The sequence below is a fragment of the Centroberyx gerrardi genome, chromosome 21 (genome assembly GCF_048128805.1).
Source record: "Centroberyx gerrardi isolate f3 chromosome 21, fCenGer3.hap1.cur.20231027, whole genome shotgun sequence".
In the NCBI taxonomy this organism is placed as follows: Eukaryota; Metazoa; Chordata; class Actinopteri; order Beryciformes; family Berycidae; genus Centroberyx; species Centroberyx gerrardi.
The window spans coordinates 14,118,101-14,131,430 of NC_136017.1; the positions used below are offsets into that span (position 1 = coordinate 14,118,101).

A 13,330-nucleotide genomic window follows, 5' to 3' on the forward strand; every position below is an offset into this window, starting at 1 on the left:
TGAAAATTGAGTCAATATAAAGCAAACTTGGAAGTTTTGGTGGCAATTTATATTAGATGCTTGGACTTTGCCATAGCCTATAGTTTAATGAATTGACACTTCTGCTGAGATCTGTAAAATGAAAAAAGCCTCTATTTATTTTTATTTTTTTACAACTCTCAAATAATATAACAATGGCTTACTGTTGTAACAAAATGTGAAATAATCATATTGTTGCATTATGAAGAGGCCATTGACAGTAGTTTCCTCTTTTTCTCCAAATGCCTAATTTCTCCCCTTTAAATGCTGTAGTGGAAACTGGCTATTTGATAACCTGGCAGCCTTGGGATTGAAGTGGAAAGGCAAAAGCGAAATCGTGTTAAAAAGATGTCTGACCCCCAGGTCACGCGCTGTCAACATGACTTCATCATGTCTGCCTTTGCCACTTGCAAAAGGTTGAATCCCCCAGGCTTGCAGTGCTGCATCGGTGTCACACGCGCACACACACACACACACACAAGTGCACGTTTGCCCTCTCTCTCTCTCTCTCTCTCTCTCTCTCTTTCTTTCTCTTTCGGCCCTGGCCTCATGTTTGTTTACAATGCTTAAAGTCACAAACCTTGATTTACATATCTGATTTTGAGCTTTTTCATTCGTAGGTGGCGATTGCTGAAGTCTGCCGATGGACATGTTGACTGATTTTGTGGATTAATCTCACAAGTCCAATCTGCAGAAATTAAACATAATCAAAAATAATAAATTTGATAATCTGTGATGAAAACTGTCCAGTATCTATCTAGGGGCAACTACAGCTTTCACCTGACTCCATATGCATAGTGTGAATTAGCTGCATTGATAACAACCTCACTGTTTTGTGATGCTCTGTTCATAACTAAGACAAGTAAAACAATGATTGAAACAATGGAGGTGAGTTTGTTGAAAATGTAAGAGGTGATACAGTATGTTGGGAGGAAGGCGTATACTTCCTCAAATTTCTTCTAAAACAAGGGGGTCGCTTGTCATACTTGGTATTAACAAAAGGCAATAGTGTCCTTCTTCATTCCACTCAATTTCAACCCATGAAAAGGCCGACGTGATAGAGAAAATAACTTACAAATTATGAAATAGGAAGATGGGCAAAAATCAAACAGTAAAATGTTTACTGACAATTCATGTAGACGGAACTCAATGTTAAAGGCACCAATTAATTTCCTGTATTATACTGCATATATAGGCCTATGTATAGGAATGGGTGTACGTTTATATTGTATAGGTGCATACTGTACTACTGTATATGTGTATGCATAAATACATTTTTTCAGATTGGTTTACTAATTTTTTTCTTTTCTCTCGATTATTACTCCACTATTTCACAGTAAAAAAAAACTGAGTCTACAATGAAATACATAAATGAATGCAAATTCCTTATGAGACACAAGAAAATAATAATAAATGGCCAAAATGTGATGAATTCTAGTTGTCCTGCACTATTGCATTTTACTAACATGATCTAGATCCAATTAATCCCTTAGAGGTCAGATCAAATGAATCACCATTAACATTAAGAGCCATGCCCTAATGCTTTCTTGAGAAGGAAATATAAGTCCCTCCCTCTCCATCTCTCTCTTTCTCTCTTGCTCTCTCTCCCTCTCTCTTCTTATCTTACCTTCTCCCTCAGTTTTGGCAGGGACACATTTCACAAGCAGTTAGCCTGGGACAGAGAGGTACACCTGCCGCCCCTTCTTTCCCCCCGTCCCCCTTCTGCATTCTCCCTAAGTGAATCACACACACATGTAGTTAGGTCAGTGTCAACCACCAAGTTCAGCAACGTTGCATCTGCATCGGTGAGACGGGACTTCAGCATCACATCCAGGGAGCTGAGGCGTCTCCAGTCCCCTTCATCAGGTATTAGGGTGACGCAGTGTCACATGTTGAGACGGGAGCTGATGCTGCAAGTTCCCGTCGCTGTGTTATTGCTTATATGGGTCAGTGAAGGCGTCCCATGTTGGACACTCAGTCTTAAAGTAACAACCTGTGACAGTTTTGGTACTCTCTAGCACTGATTCATAGAGATTCAGTTCATGAAAGCTTTTCCATTTGCTGTTCTAAACACCGGGTGACTGGTAGCTCTTTCCTGCGAAAAATCCTCCATGCACAGAAAGTGATGCATTTTACGTTTCTGGTTTGTTTGAAAATGAGAGAAGAAGACCTGTCAGCATGAGCAGCGATAGCCACCATGGCTGAACAGACAAAGAAAAGAGCGCCACCTACAGAAACTCAAACATCATGTGAAAATTTGATTTAATTGTGTCAATTACAGGCCACCATAATTCAAGGGAACTGGAGTAGGAGGAGATCAGTTCTATCAATGTTGTTGCAATTCCCACAGGTCGCCAATAGAGGGCGCTATAGGGAATATATCACTAAATTACCCTTTAAATAGAGGTGTTTGCGCCCTTCTTTAATTTCTCCCTATAACATTAAGATCCAGCAAAAAAAAACAGGTCTTCCAGTTTAAATATTTCCCAGATCACACGCACTATACAGCTTGAAGGCAGCTTATTTTAACAATGGACCAAGTCTCTCTCATCACCCGCTCTTCCCCATGACACAGCAGCCCACTAACATGCAGCGAGGGGCATGCGGCGGCACCGCGGGGCCGGATCAGCACACCAGCTCCAGTGGATAATGTGGACAGCGTGTCGTGCGTGGCTCACCACGGCCTAAAGGCACAGTTCACTGTACTAATCCGCGGTAAAGGTCACTCCTGCAGTCGTGTTGGAGAGTCGGGCAGCAGTAGAGCGCTTATGCGTACTAGGTTGTACTTTTTGGCTTTAGTTTTCCAGCGATAGTTCATGATTAATGTAAGTGCAAGGTTCGTACACATTTTTTGTTGAATTCGAGGACTTTTCCATGGCAATTTCCTTATCAGCAGTTTGTTATTTGGGTCATTTTTTTCCTTCAAAACACCCAGGAACCCCCTGATTTGAACCTGTTTTTTGACCCAGCCCTCGTGACTCCTCGTGTTATTTCTCACCTTCAGACATGAGCAGCCCGGCTGTATCCGTGTTCTGGGGAGTTAAAGCTGAGCCGAGCGGCAGTTGAAATTGCTAAGGGTGTGTGTGTGTGGGGGGGGGGGTGGTGGGGTGTTCTGCAGCACGACCGCGGGGCTGCAGCTAAGCCTCGTCCCTGGCCTCCCAAGATTTCTCCACATCGCCTTGAGCTCTAAAGCCTCTGTTGTGGATGTGGGGCCCGGCGCTCCAATTCCAGGTGCTTATAGTCCCCCCCAACTCTCGGGTTCTGAAGCGTTTCGAGGTCCTTCGGGGAGGAATTTGCCGGGCTTGAGGACAAAATCAATGGGAGCTTTTATTTTTGAATAAGCAGCGGCTCTTTTCACCGAGTCTCCCGAAAGCATGCCCTCTTTGAAAATAGCAAATGAAAGCGGCGAATAATAGTCTTATTCAAGATGTGCTCATAAACCACAAGTGCAGAATGTCCTCCCCGAGAAACAACATAAAAGAGGCTAAACTGAAGAGTTTGTGATTAAAGATGAAACGTCCCAATGCAATGGAATAATGATCGTCTCTGCACAGCACTAGAATTTTAATTTGGTGGAGAATCAGAATTCAAGGCATATGGCTCCCTGTCTATTGAAACAAGAGTTCAAATAGGCTGTGTGTCTGTGACAGGGGAGCTGGAGCTGTAGGTGACAGCAATAAAGACTATCTATCTATCTATCTATCTATCTATCTATCTGCTTGCCCGCTGTCTGTATGCCTTTCAGTGTGTGTGTGTGTGTGTGTGTGTGCGCTGATGTGAATGGAAGTTGGTCATTTCACGTCACCACAGTGCGCATGCCCTCGGCCATTTGAACTGACTTTGAAAGGACCCATCATCATTGTTTGAGTCAAATATTTGGTCACGCATTTAGCTGCAGGTTTGGTCTCAATTTTCTCAATGTAGGCTATTAAAACCGACTCAGTTTAACCTTTATTGTTTTCAAGGTGACCTCATTATGACTGAATAATATATATTTGCACCCTTGATTGATTTCTAGTAAGATAGTATTGCTTTGAATGGGATTTTGGGATATCTATGGACATCACTCACTTATTGCTGTTGATGCCATGGGATTGCAGCAAAGTATTAAGTGAAATAAGGATATTTTCAGTGCTGACTGACTATAAAATGTCAGATTTTCAGCTACTGTCTCCGGGGAAGATCTCAGATTGGCGGTGAGACATAAAGCCCCAATTTTGTAACGAGAGGATTAACGGATCTGCTGTTGAAACCATCATTTCCTGGAAGAAAAGGATGAATAAATTCTATGGAGATTTCGGCCTATAGTGTATAATGTATGCCGCCTGTAAGAAATTATATAAACGACTCTAAACCGTGTGAGTGTGCGGCATTCCAAGGCTCTGTAAAGACACACGCACCCACACATGAAGCCTTGCACATATTTTATAATAAATAAAACGGTTCCCCGTGGAGCTTTGTTTCCGTGTTCTGCCTGTTGTTTGATGAATGGCAATTCAAATATTTTCCTTTTTTATTTTCAATCACAAATCATATTGCGCAGAGTTGAACTTTACGCATCAGCTTTACCCTGAGCCTCCATACAGTGTCAAGCCAGCCAGAATAAACCGCATCACTTCCGGTCATACATTTCAAAATAAAGGCCTTATTGCCAAACGTGTTGCGTCAAAGAATGTATTTAGAGAGGAATCTGGAGTAAGTTAAAACACCATTCTTTCTCCCAAGATGTCTTTTATTTTCATGAGATTTTTGTGGCTTTGTAGGCTACTACATGATCCCAATAAATGTTAAAAAAAAATGTAGCCTACTGGTCACTTCTAAAGCATGAGGTCTGGCTGAAAGTTATATTACAGACATTTTAAATATGATTCAGTGTGCAGCCTCACATCCTCAGGCAGACTGTTCCAAAGTTTAAGACTAAAAGTGACCAGACGTTTGGCTTTGGAATAACTTGTCTGAGATGCTTAGACTTACAGAATCAATATAATCTTTTAAGTATCTTCTTAAAACCTATTTTCACAGATTTGTTCTTTTCTGCTGTTATTTTTACCTTCTACATTGTGGTGCCTTGTTTTTAGGCTACTTGTCTCAATTTATTTTGAGTGTGATGTTTGATTTCTAAATCACTTCATAAACTAGGCTATTTAATTAAAAAAAAGTGCTATGCGAATAAAGCCTGGCTACTTAGAATACGAAGCTATATAAATTCTTTCCAATAGTGACAAATTATAGGCCCTTATTTTGAAAGCCAAATCATCTTACTTCCGGTCCCATCCTGGCTCACTCTGGATGGCTTGACGCAGCTGCCAGCTGCGCAGCGCGCACCCATCCATCCGTCCAGCCAAGACGCGCACCCGCTTCCCGTTAACACCGGCTGCCCGGGGGCACGAGACCAAACCAGAACAGCTGGACCGAGGGACGCGTGCTTAATTTCACCTCTTTTCTTTTTGTTTGTCGTCTCTAAAACGCTTCCCGCCGTCTGTCACGATTCCCTCACCGAGCGGCTCAACGGACTTTCTGTCGTCCGTTGGTCCCCGAATTGCGCGGAGGAAGTGGTCGGTGGTCGTCGCGGTGGCCGCCGTCGCCATGGTGCTGCTGGCTCTGGCCATCGTTATCCCGTTACTGCTCACCTCGGAATCCTCGGCTCACTACTACGAGATGATGGGCACCTGCCGGATGGTCTGCGACCCGTACAGCCCCAAACCGGGAGGCGATACCGCCGTGGAGGTGATCCAAGACGCGAACGGCATCCCCCCGCCGCCGCCGATGGCGCAAGGGAGTCGCGGGGAGCCGGGGCGGCCGGGTAAACCGGGACCCAGAGGTCCCCCGGGGGAGCCGGGACCTCCGGGTCCGAGGGGGCCACCGGGAGAACGCGGCGACGCCGGTAGTAAACTCGCCTTCCCCGCGTTGACGGGGGCGGGAGCCGATAACGGCGAGACGGACGGTGTGAACTCCTCCTCCGGCGGCATCAGGATCGCTTTTTACGTCGGTTTGAAGAATCCGCACGAGGGATATGAGGTGCTAAAGTTTGACGACGTGATCACAAACTTGGGGAACCAGTACGACCCGAGCACCGGGAAATTCACCTGCCATGTGTCCGGGATCTATTTCTTCACCTACCATGTGCTGATGCGCGGAGGCGACGGGACCAGCATGTGGGCCGACCTGTGCAAGAACGGACAGGTAGTTTGGTGATATGGAGAGTATGGTAGTCTGTTGTAGTCTATACAGAACAGAGGGTCAAAACAGCAAAAATGTTCATCTTACTAAGTCACATATAGCCTAGTTTCATATCAAGACTTCCATTCATTTTTGCGGAATAAGGCAAATTACTGCACTAGTATCAAGAAAATGCCATCTGATTCAAGAAACCAGTTGATTTGCATTGGAAAGTGTGTGGCATTTGGTATTTTTTCCATTTGTTTTAGGAAAATAATAATAATAATCAATACTAGATTAAATGGCTTGTTAAAGTGGACATTTTTACGCACCAACCGGGCGCAACGTCGCCTGGGGATCGATCCCATTCCGTCGTCGTGTATTCTCCTTAACATTAGTTTTATAACGGCACACATCAATAGTTTAGCTTTTACATATTCAAGGTAACACCTGTGGTATCTTTGGTCAAATCGTAGCCTGTTCCGCAGTGTTTCTCATGCGTAAAACCTGTTTGGATGAGGTTTTTACGCAGAGGTTGTTGCTCCAGTACAGTTTTTCTGGCTTACTGGTCAGATCTGAGCTTCACACATTAATGTTGCCGATGTTTATTTCAAACTTTAAAGTCTTTTACAATATGAGTATTCGTTTCTACATCCTGCCTGTGGATGAAATCAAATACAGATAAGTTATCCCTGGGTCAAAACACAGCTATTCTATTCTATTCTGTTCTGTTCTATTCTATTCTATTCTATTCTATAACATAGTATCATTGAACTGACCTGCTGTCGTTTCCTTTTGCAGGTGTAGATGAGTTCTATTCTAACCCAATCCAATCTATTCTATTCTCTTCTATTCTATTCTAATATAAAACAGTGTCTTTAAACTGAAAAATTCCCATTTTTCCTGCTAGGTACAGATTGGTTTATTCTACTCTGTTCTGTTCTACTCTATTCTATTCTATTCTATTATAAAATAGTATCATTGAACTGACCCACAGATGCTTCATTTTGCCTCCCAGGTATAGATAAGGTTATTCTATTCTATTCTATTCTATTGTAAAATAGTGTCTTTAAATTGGCCCACTGCTGTTTCATTTTGCCTCCCAGGTATAGATGAGTTCTATTCTATTCAGTAAAGCTATAAGCTCTACTTTAACAGAGTGCCCCCCCTTCCCCCCTCCTCCCCTCTGTCCAGGTGCGGGCCAGCGCCATAGCTCAGGACGCCGACCAGAACTACGACTACGCCAGCAACAGCGCCGTGCTGCACCTGGACTCCGGGGACGAGATCTACGTCAAGCTGGACGGCGGCAAGGCGCACGGCGGCAACAACAACAAGTACAGCACCTTCTCCGGCTTCATCCTGTACCCCGACTAAACCCTGGACACTCCCAACACGGGTCCCATCGCACAACACAGCCAATTGATGTTTGAGATGCCAAAATCCACAGGCTACTGTATGTTCTGTTTATCCAATGAAAAAAAAAAAAATTTTTTATTGAGAGGTCACTTTGATTGAACTTTACTGAGACAATTGGAGGTTGTTGCTGTTAGTGAGTTTATAATAGCTTACTATATATAGTAAGTATACTTATAATAGCTTTCTGAAGCTATTGCAGATTATTAGACCGTTGATGTCCCTGGTCTTTTAGAGCATGCCAAAGCTCACAGACTTACTGACTAAATGCCCACGGCTGCACAGGATTATTTATGTTGTCTGGATTTTCAATAGGATTAAGGTAAACACAGCTCTATAATGCTTTTGGGGGGACTTAGCCCAGCCTGTGAATAGGCCTTAGACTATTACAGTATTATCCCTGGCTGCTTTTCAGTGGGGCTGAGTGGGCCTTACCGATGTTTCTAACACCGCATCTGTGTGTATTTATTTGATACTTAAGTCCCAAATGACAAATCAGTTGAAAACAAAGTGAAGAGAGAACGCTGTTTTGGGAGAAGCTCAGTGAGATAAATAATAAGTAAACCCTGGCCGGCCATGTTGGGCCTTGTAGTGGTAACTAGAGTATTGACACCACACTACAGGTCATGGTCAGTTGGTTCCGCCCCACTCCAGCGACCTTATCAACCATTTGAGTTTTTGTTTTTCAAATTCAAGCACATTGCATGGCAAAATGGGAGTAACAGCTGCTTTTTGTCAACTAAAAACAGGCAGAGTACGTCATCCCTCCTGTGATTCACCTGCCACACACCTCAGCTGCATGAGCTGGACCTTTTCCAGGGGATCTGATCAATTTAGATGGTGTAATGAGGTCAATGGAGGAAGGCTGTGAGGAGAAGAGTGCCAAAGCTGATGGACTTTACATATTAAATGCATTAGGTAAGGTGCAAAAAGGCTCTAACCTATGTTGATTGCTTTTTATCAAGCAAAATGGTGGTGCTTTGAGTCGTGTTCAGTGTGTATTGAATAACAAATGAGCAATCATGAAAGCATCGATACCGAATCTATTATATTTTGTCCTCATATATGCCAATAAACATTGTTTGACACAAAGTTCCGTTTGTGTGAAAATCTTTATTTATGTACAAAATATTGGTTCTTCTGGATGGTGCTTATCGTGTTATCGTCACTGGCAACAGGAGCTGGAACAGTTGTCATACCTACATTCAAACAAAGGTGTTTCCTCTTTAATCTCATGCTGGAGCTGAATGTTTCTTTGGGCAATGCGCTGTTAGTTGCCAGGAATCTGTCTGTATGTATTTTGCTCCGCTCTTGCCTAAAAACAGCTCGAGCCAGGCTGCCTGTCTGAATGTGTTGCACTCCACTGTAGCCTACAGACTCTGCTTCAGCGAGCGTATACCTGCCTGTATGTGCTGCACTGCGGCCCACAAATTTGTTCCCAGACGAAGTGCCTCCCTGAATGTCCTTTGCTCCACCGTAGCCTGCAGACAGTTTTGGCCATGAACCTGTCTGTATGTGCTGCTCTCCCCTATAGCCAGGGCATTGGTCTGTATCTACTGCACTGTCCTGCTCTGCACTGGACACTCTGTATTGGTCAGGTGGGGCTGGCTTGTTGTGCTGCAAACCACTAGAGAGATAGAGTTATACACATTGTCACTGAGGTCTTCACATTTTGATGTAAATGTGTTTAGCTCCTGGGCTCATCACACCATTTCACAGCAAAAATATCCACATTAACAAGTCGTTCTAGTATTCATCTAGTATTGAGTCATAAATTAGTATTTTTCTTAAAAGGGGGAAAAAAAATGTCTTGATACTAGTGCAGTATTCTGCCTCGTTTCAGCATGTTGACACTTTTTAATTCGTAAAGTGAAATTGTATTGGAAACGAGTGGAATTATCTCACCTCAATGGGAGCCTTTTTCACTTGTTTTAAGACAAATATGATTTTAAGACTGACTATAAGAATACATGACTTATTACTATTGACATTTTTCAGTTCCCATTAGTGCATTTTTTGGCATGCATAACCCATCAATAACCAATATTGTTTGCCCCAGGCGTCTGTGCTGTAACTCACTTACTTTTATTTTGAAAACCTTGCTTTTATTTTGAAGGGCAGCAAGGTGGCCTAGTGGTTAGAGAGACCAGTTCATAACCAAGTGGTTGCAGGATCTATCCTTGCATACTTACACATACTGTATATGAAGTATGCCGATGCAGTCTAGATAATATATTTTCAGTGTTCCTCTTCAAGAAGTTATTTTGTGTATTTTCAGATATAAATAGATACAAAAGAATTGGGGTTAAAGGCCACTAATGTTGGAGTTTCAATTTTGATTACCTCTTATCAAGGTTTTTAAACGTTTTACCCAAGCAAAATATTGCTCTAAGCCTTCATTAAGATGATGGCTGTGTTGTGTGTGTTTGATTTCTTCCACCGGTCCCACAGGAACACACACCAAACAGCTGTTTACACACCACGCCTGTCAATTTAAATGGAAATCATGGAAAACAAATATTAGCACGTCTGGCTAAATAAGCCTCTACTAAGTTGTTGGCTTATTTTGCTGTACTCTAAAAACTAATTCCGTTCAAAAAAGATCACGTTATCCATATTTTTGAGAGTGGTTTAATGAAAAAAGAAGAGAGGTAGAGAGTGGTCGCCATTGTTTCTAGACCAGTTGATTTGCATAAAAGTGGTAAAAAATACATCTAGCAGTTTGTGTACAAAGGAAATGTGTATAACCCAAGCAGATAAACTGATTCCTGATTATTTTCTGGTTTTAAAGATTATGGGACTGCACAGGTTTCATCTTCATCCATTGGTTCAGTTAATGAATGAAACCTGGCAAGAAACAAATATGCAAAACAAGTTGCATCATCATCTGCAAAGAAGGAGGAACTTCTGATTCCTTCAAACTGACGACCGTCTGCAAACTTCTGCTTCTCCCTGCAGTGTCCAGGGAGCAATAAAGCATCACACATTATTGCATTACACCCAGCCCATATTTACTGTAATGGTAATCACATGTCACCTTTTGAGATGGAGCGCCTTTCGGACGTGAACCGGAGCGATCGTGTCACCAGTTGAGGCCTTTTAAAGCGTTAAAAGATAAAAGCAGGGTGGCCTTGCAGACACATTTAGGATGAATAGTGGTGCTGCTGACACCAACTGAGACATCAACAACAGTGAGTGTCATTGGCCGCTAGACGGATGGTCACGCTCTCTCTCTCTCTCACACACACACACACACATATATAACAACAGGGCGGACGGTCAGACTGAGCCCCCCCCCCCCCCCTGCCTCCTAGTCTGGATGACAGTGAGGGATTGCTGACTGACAGACGGAGCAGTGAAATTCTCTGATAGATGAGATGAGAGGGACAAGGCCTCACACAGACACACACACATACACACACACACACACGCACTGTGTTCAGAGGGGATGCAGCTTGACAGGCAGCTGAGCAACAGGCATTGTATTGGAGTAATGATAGCTTGTGTCCCCACGCACTCTGGCTGCTTGCTTCTGGCTGGTTTTCTGTGTGTGTGTGTGTGTGTGTGTGTGTGTGTGTGTGTGTGTTAGAAAAATTGTCGATTTAACCCACTTTCAATATCTCGCCCGTTGTAGCTGCCACCTTTATTGCATGACTTTGAAATGTTTGAATCCTGTGAATATACTAATCTAATATAGCAGATACAAATAAAGCATTAAAATGTTTGTGTGTGTCAAACTTTGCATGTGTCTGTGCTCGCTACGAATGCCAAAACACGCCAGCCCGCTGCACAACCGTCAGTCCAAACGTGTGTGTCGGCAGCGGTTAAGAGCAGTGTGAGGTAGTCGGCCTCTGATTGCTCAATCAACATGAAAAACTGCCGCTGACAAGCTCTGGGCACAGGCATCCAATCATCGGAGCATTTTTAAAACCTCCCCTCGTTCGTTTATTTTATTGTTTGTCTCCTCGCGGTGATTGATCCGTGTGTAACATTCACGCTCGAGTTGGAAATGTCAAAGCAACATAAACAAAGGGTAAAGGAGAACGTCTAAACCGAACTGCAGGGCAAATAGAAGCCAAATCTGAGAGAATTTCCACTTAATTTCCACTTGGTTTCCCCTTAGATTTGTATGGTATTTGCTTGATTGCTAAAGGAATACAGCAATTTTTGGGAGATCGTCCCATTGGTCAACTTACCTGTTAAGTGATCAGAACATAAACACCAAAATCATCTATGTGCTCCATGCTAACACTTTAGCATCCACCATGTTGAGTGATAATAGGCTCCATGCTAACACTTTAGCATCTACCATGTTGAGTGATAATAGGTGACTAGCATTGTTTTAACAGGTACAGACAGACACTAGGGTCAGTTGATTGTTTGGCCAATGGAAGCTCTCTGCAGTGAGGATGGGCCAAAACAACACACAGGACACACAGACACACACAGACGCTCACACATATTTGTCATTTCGCCTCAGCACTATTTATGTTCAATTTTTCGGTTCATGTGCTGGATAATGACTCAGCCAAAATGTTGACTCACTTGATCTGTCAGTCTGCACTTTGCAAATTACATCTCCCCCCGTATGTGTGCGGATTTAATCGGCCAAACTAGGGGAGAAGAGAGAAGTCATGAGGAATTAGAAACAGGGGGAAACAGAGAGGAGAGAGGTAAGGGAAAAAGCGAGAGGATGAGAGAAGGAGAGAGACTGAACATGGAGGTAAATCAAAGAACACCATCAAGAAAACAATCTCTATAGGTTTAAGCTCAGGTGTTATTTGACAAATATCACTAAACACAACGGCGTGGGCGTTTTTGCCAGATGAAAATCAAACCCGTTTATCATCATGACAATGGCTGCCTCTAGGCTGGCTTGGTGTTGGGATCATCTTATTCCCATAACCCATTTCTGGGAGACCTTCACACAAAAATTCACACAAATTTTGCCTGACAATGTTAGAAAACCGAGCTCCTGACCAGAAGATCACTGGTTCAAATCCTTGGATTGACTGGGAAAACACTGGACAGGGAGACAAATACCAATGAAGCATCATCAATATCTCTAGAATGATATGAAAACACGTATACTATGTGAATGTGAAGCAGAATAAGAGCATGGATGCTCAGCAAAAACCTTCCCCGGGTAAAATAAAAGTGTCACTTTATTTGTCAAAGTCAAAAAAAGTGAAGAAAGTTTAATCAAACGGAGAGTGGAAGACAGTTGAGATTTGAGCTGAAAACTCAATACAGTGCTGTGAAAAACGAGGGAGAAAAAGACAGAGACAAAGAGAGGTAAAATGTCTGTTTGGGCGTTCTGGATCTGCTGTATCGATAGCCTATGTGTGTGTGTGGCCTCGGATGTGTACAGTACCTGCATATTTTACCCGTCCCTGTGAGTGGTTTATTGTACAGCCGCGTCTCAGTGGCATTACCCAATGTTTTCCACCCGCTTTCAACACTCAGTCACCTCTACCGCTTGCATCTGGGATTTCCTCTGATCGTATCCGGCTGTCCGGCTCGCTGACGTCCGGCTCACTGTGATTCAGAATTCATTAAAATGCGCCTTCCCGTCGCTCTGAGCTTTCCCGAGTCTCCCGGCTTATTCTTGTCGCTGTTTGAGATGCTTGAAAGGACGTAAACGCAAAGGCAGCAGTGGTGGTTAAAAAAGAAAAAGTACATTTACTTAAAGCTGCTACTTGATTCTCACGAAACACTGTTAAAGCTGCACTAGGCGTCC

General features: G+C 43.2%; 1 protein-coding gene across 1 annotated transcript; it reads left to right on the forward strand.

Annotated features, from left to right (window-relative positions):
• The first annotated feature begins 5,604 nt into the window (after positions 1–5,604).
• On the forward strand, positions 5,605–7,551 carry LOC139914136 (complement C1q-like protein 2). The gene is made up of 2 exons (XM_071902347.2): positions 5,605–6,201; positions 7,372–7,551. The coding sequence occupies exons 1-2, from the start codon at positions 5,605–5,607 to the stop codon at positions 7,549–7,551; spliced, it is 777 nt and encodes a 258-aa protein (XP_071758448.1).
• The last annotated feature ends 5,779 nt before the right edge of the window (positions 7,552–13,330 follow it).

Coding starts and splice junctions, on each gene's coding strand:
- LOC139914136 (XM_071902347.2), top strand. CDS start 5,605: ATGGTGCTGCTGGCTCTGGCCATCGTTATCCCGTTACTGCTCACCTCG. Junction 6,202..7,371: donor ACCTGTGCAAGAACGGACAG/GTAGTTTGGTGA, acceptor CCCTCTGTCCAG/GTGCGGGCCAGCGCCATAGC.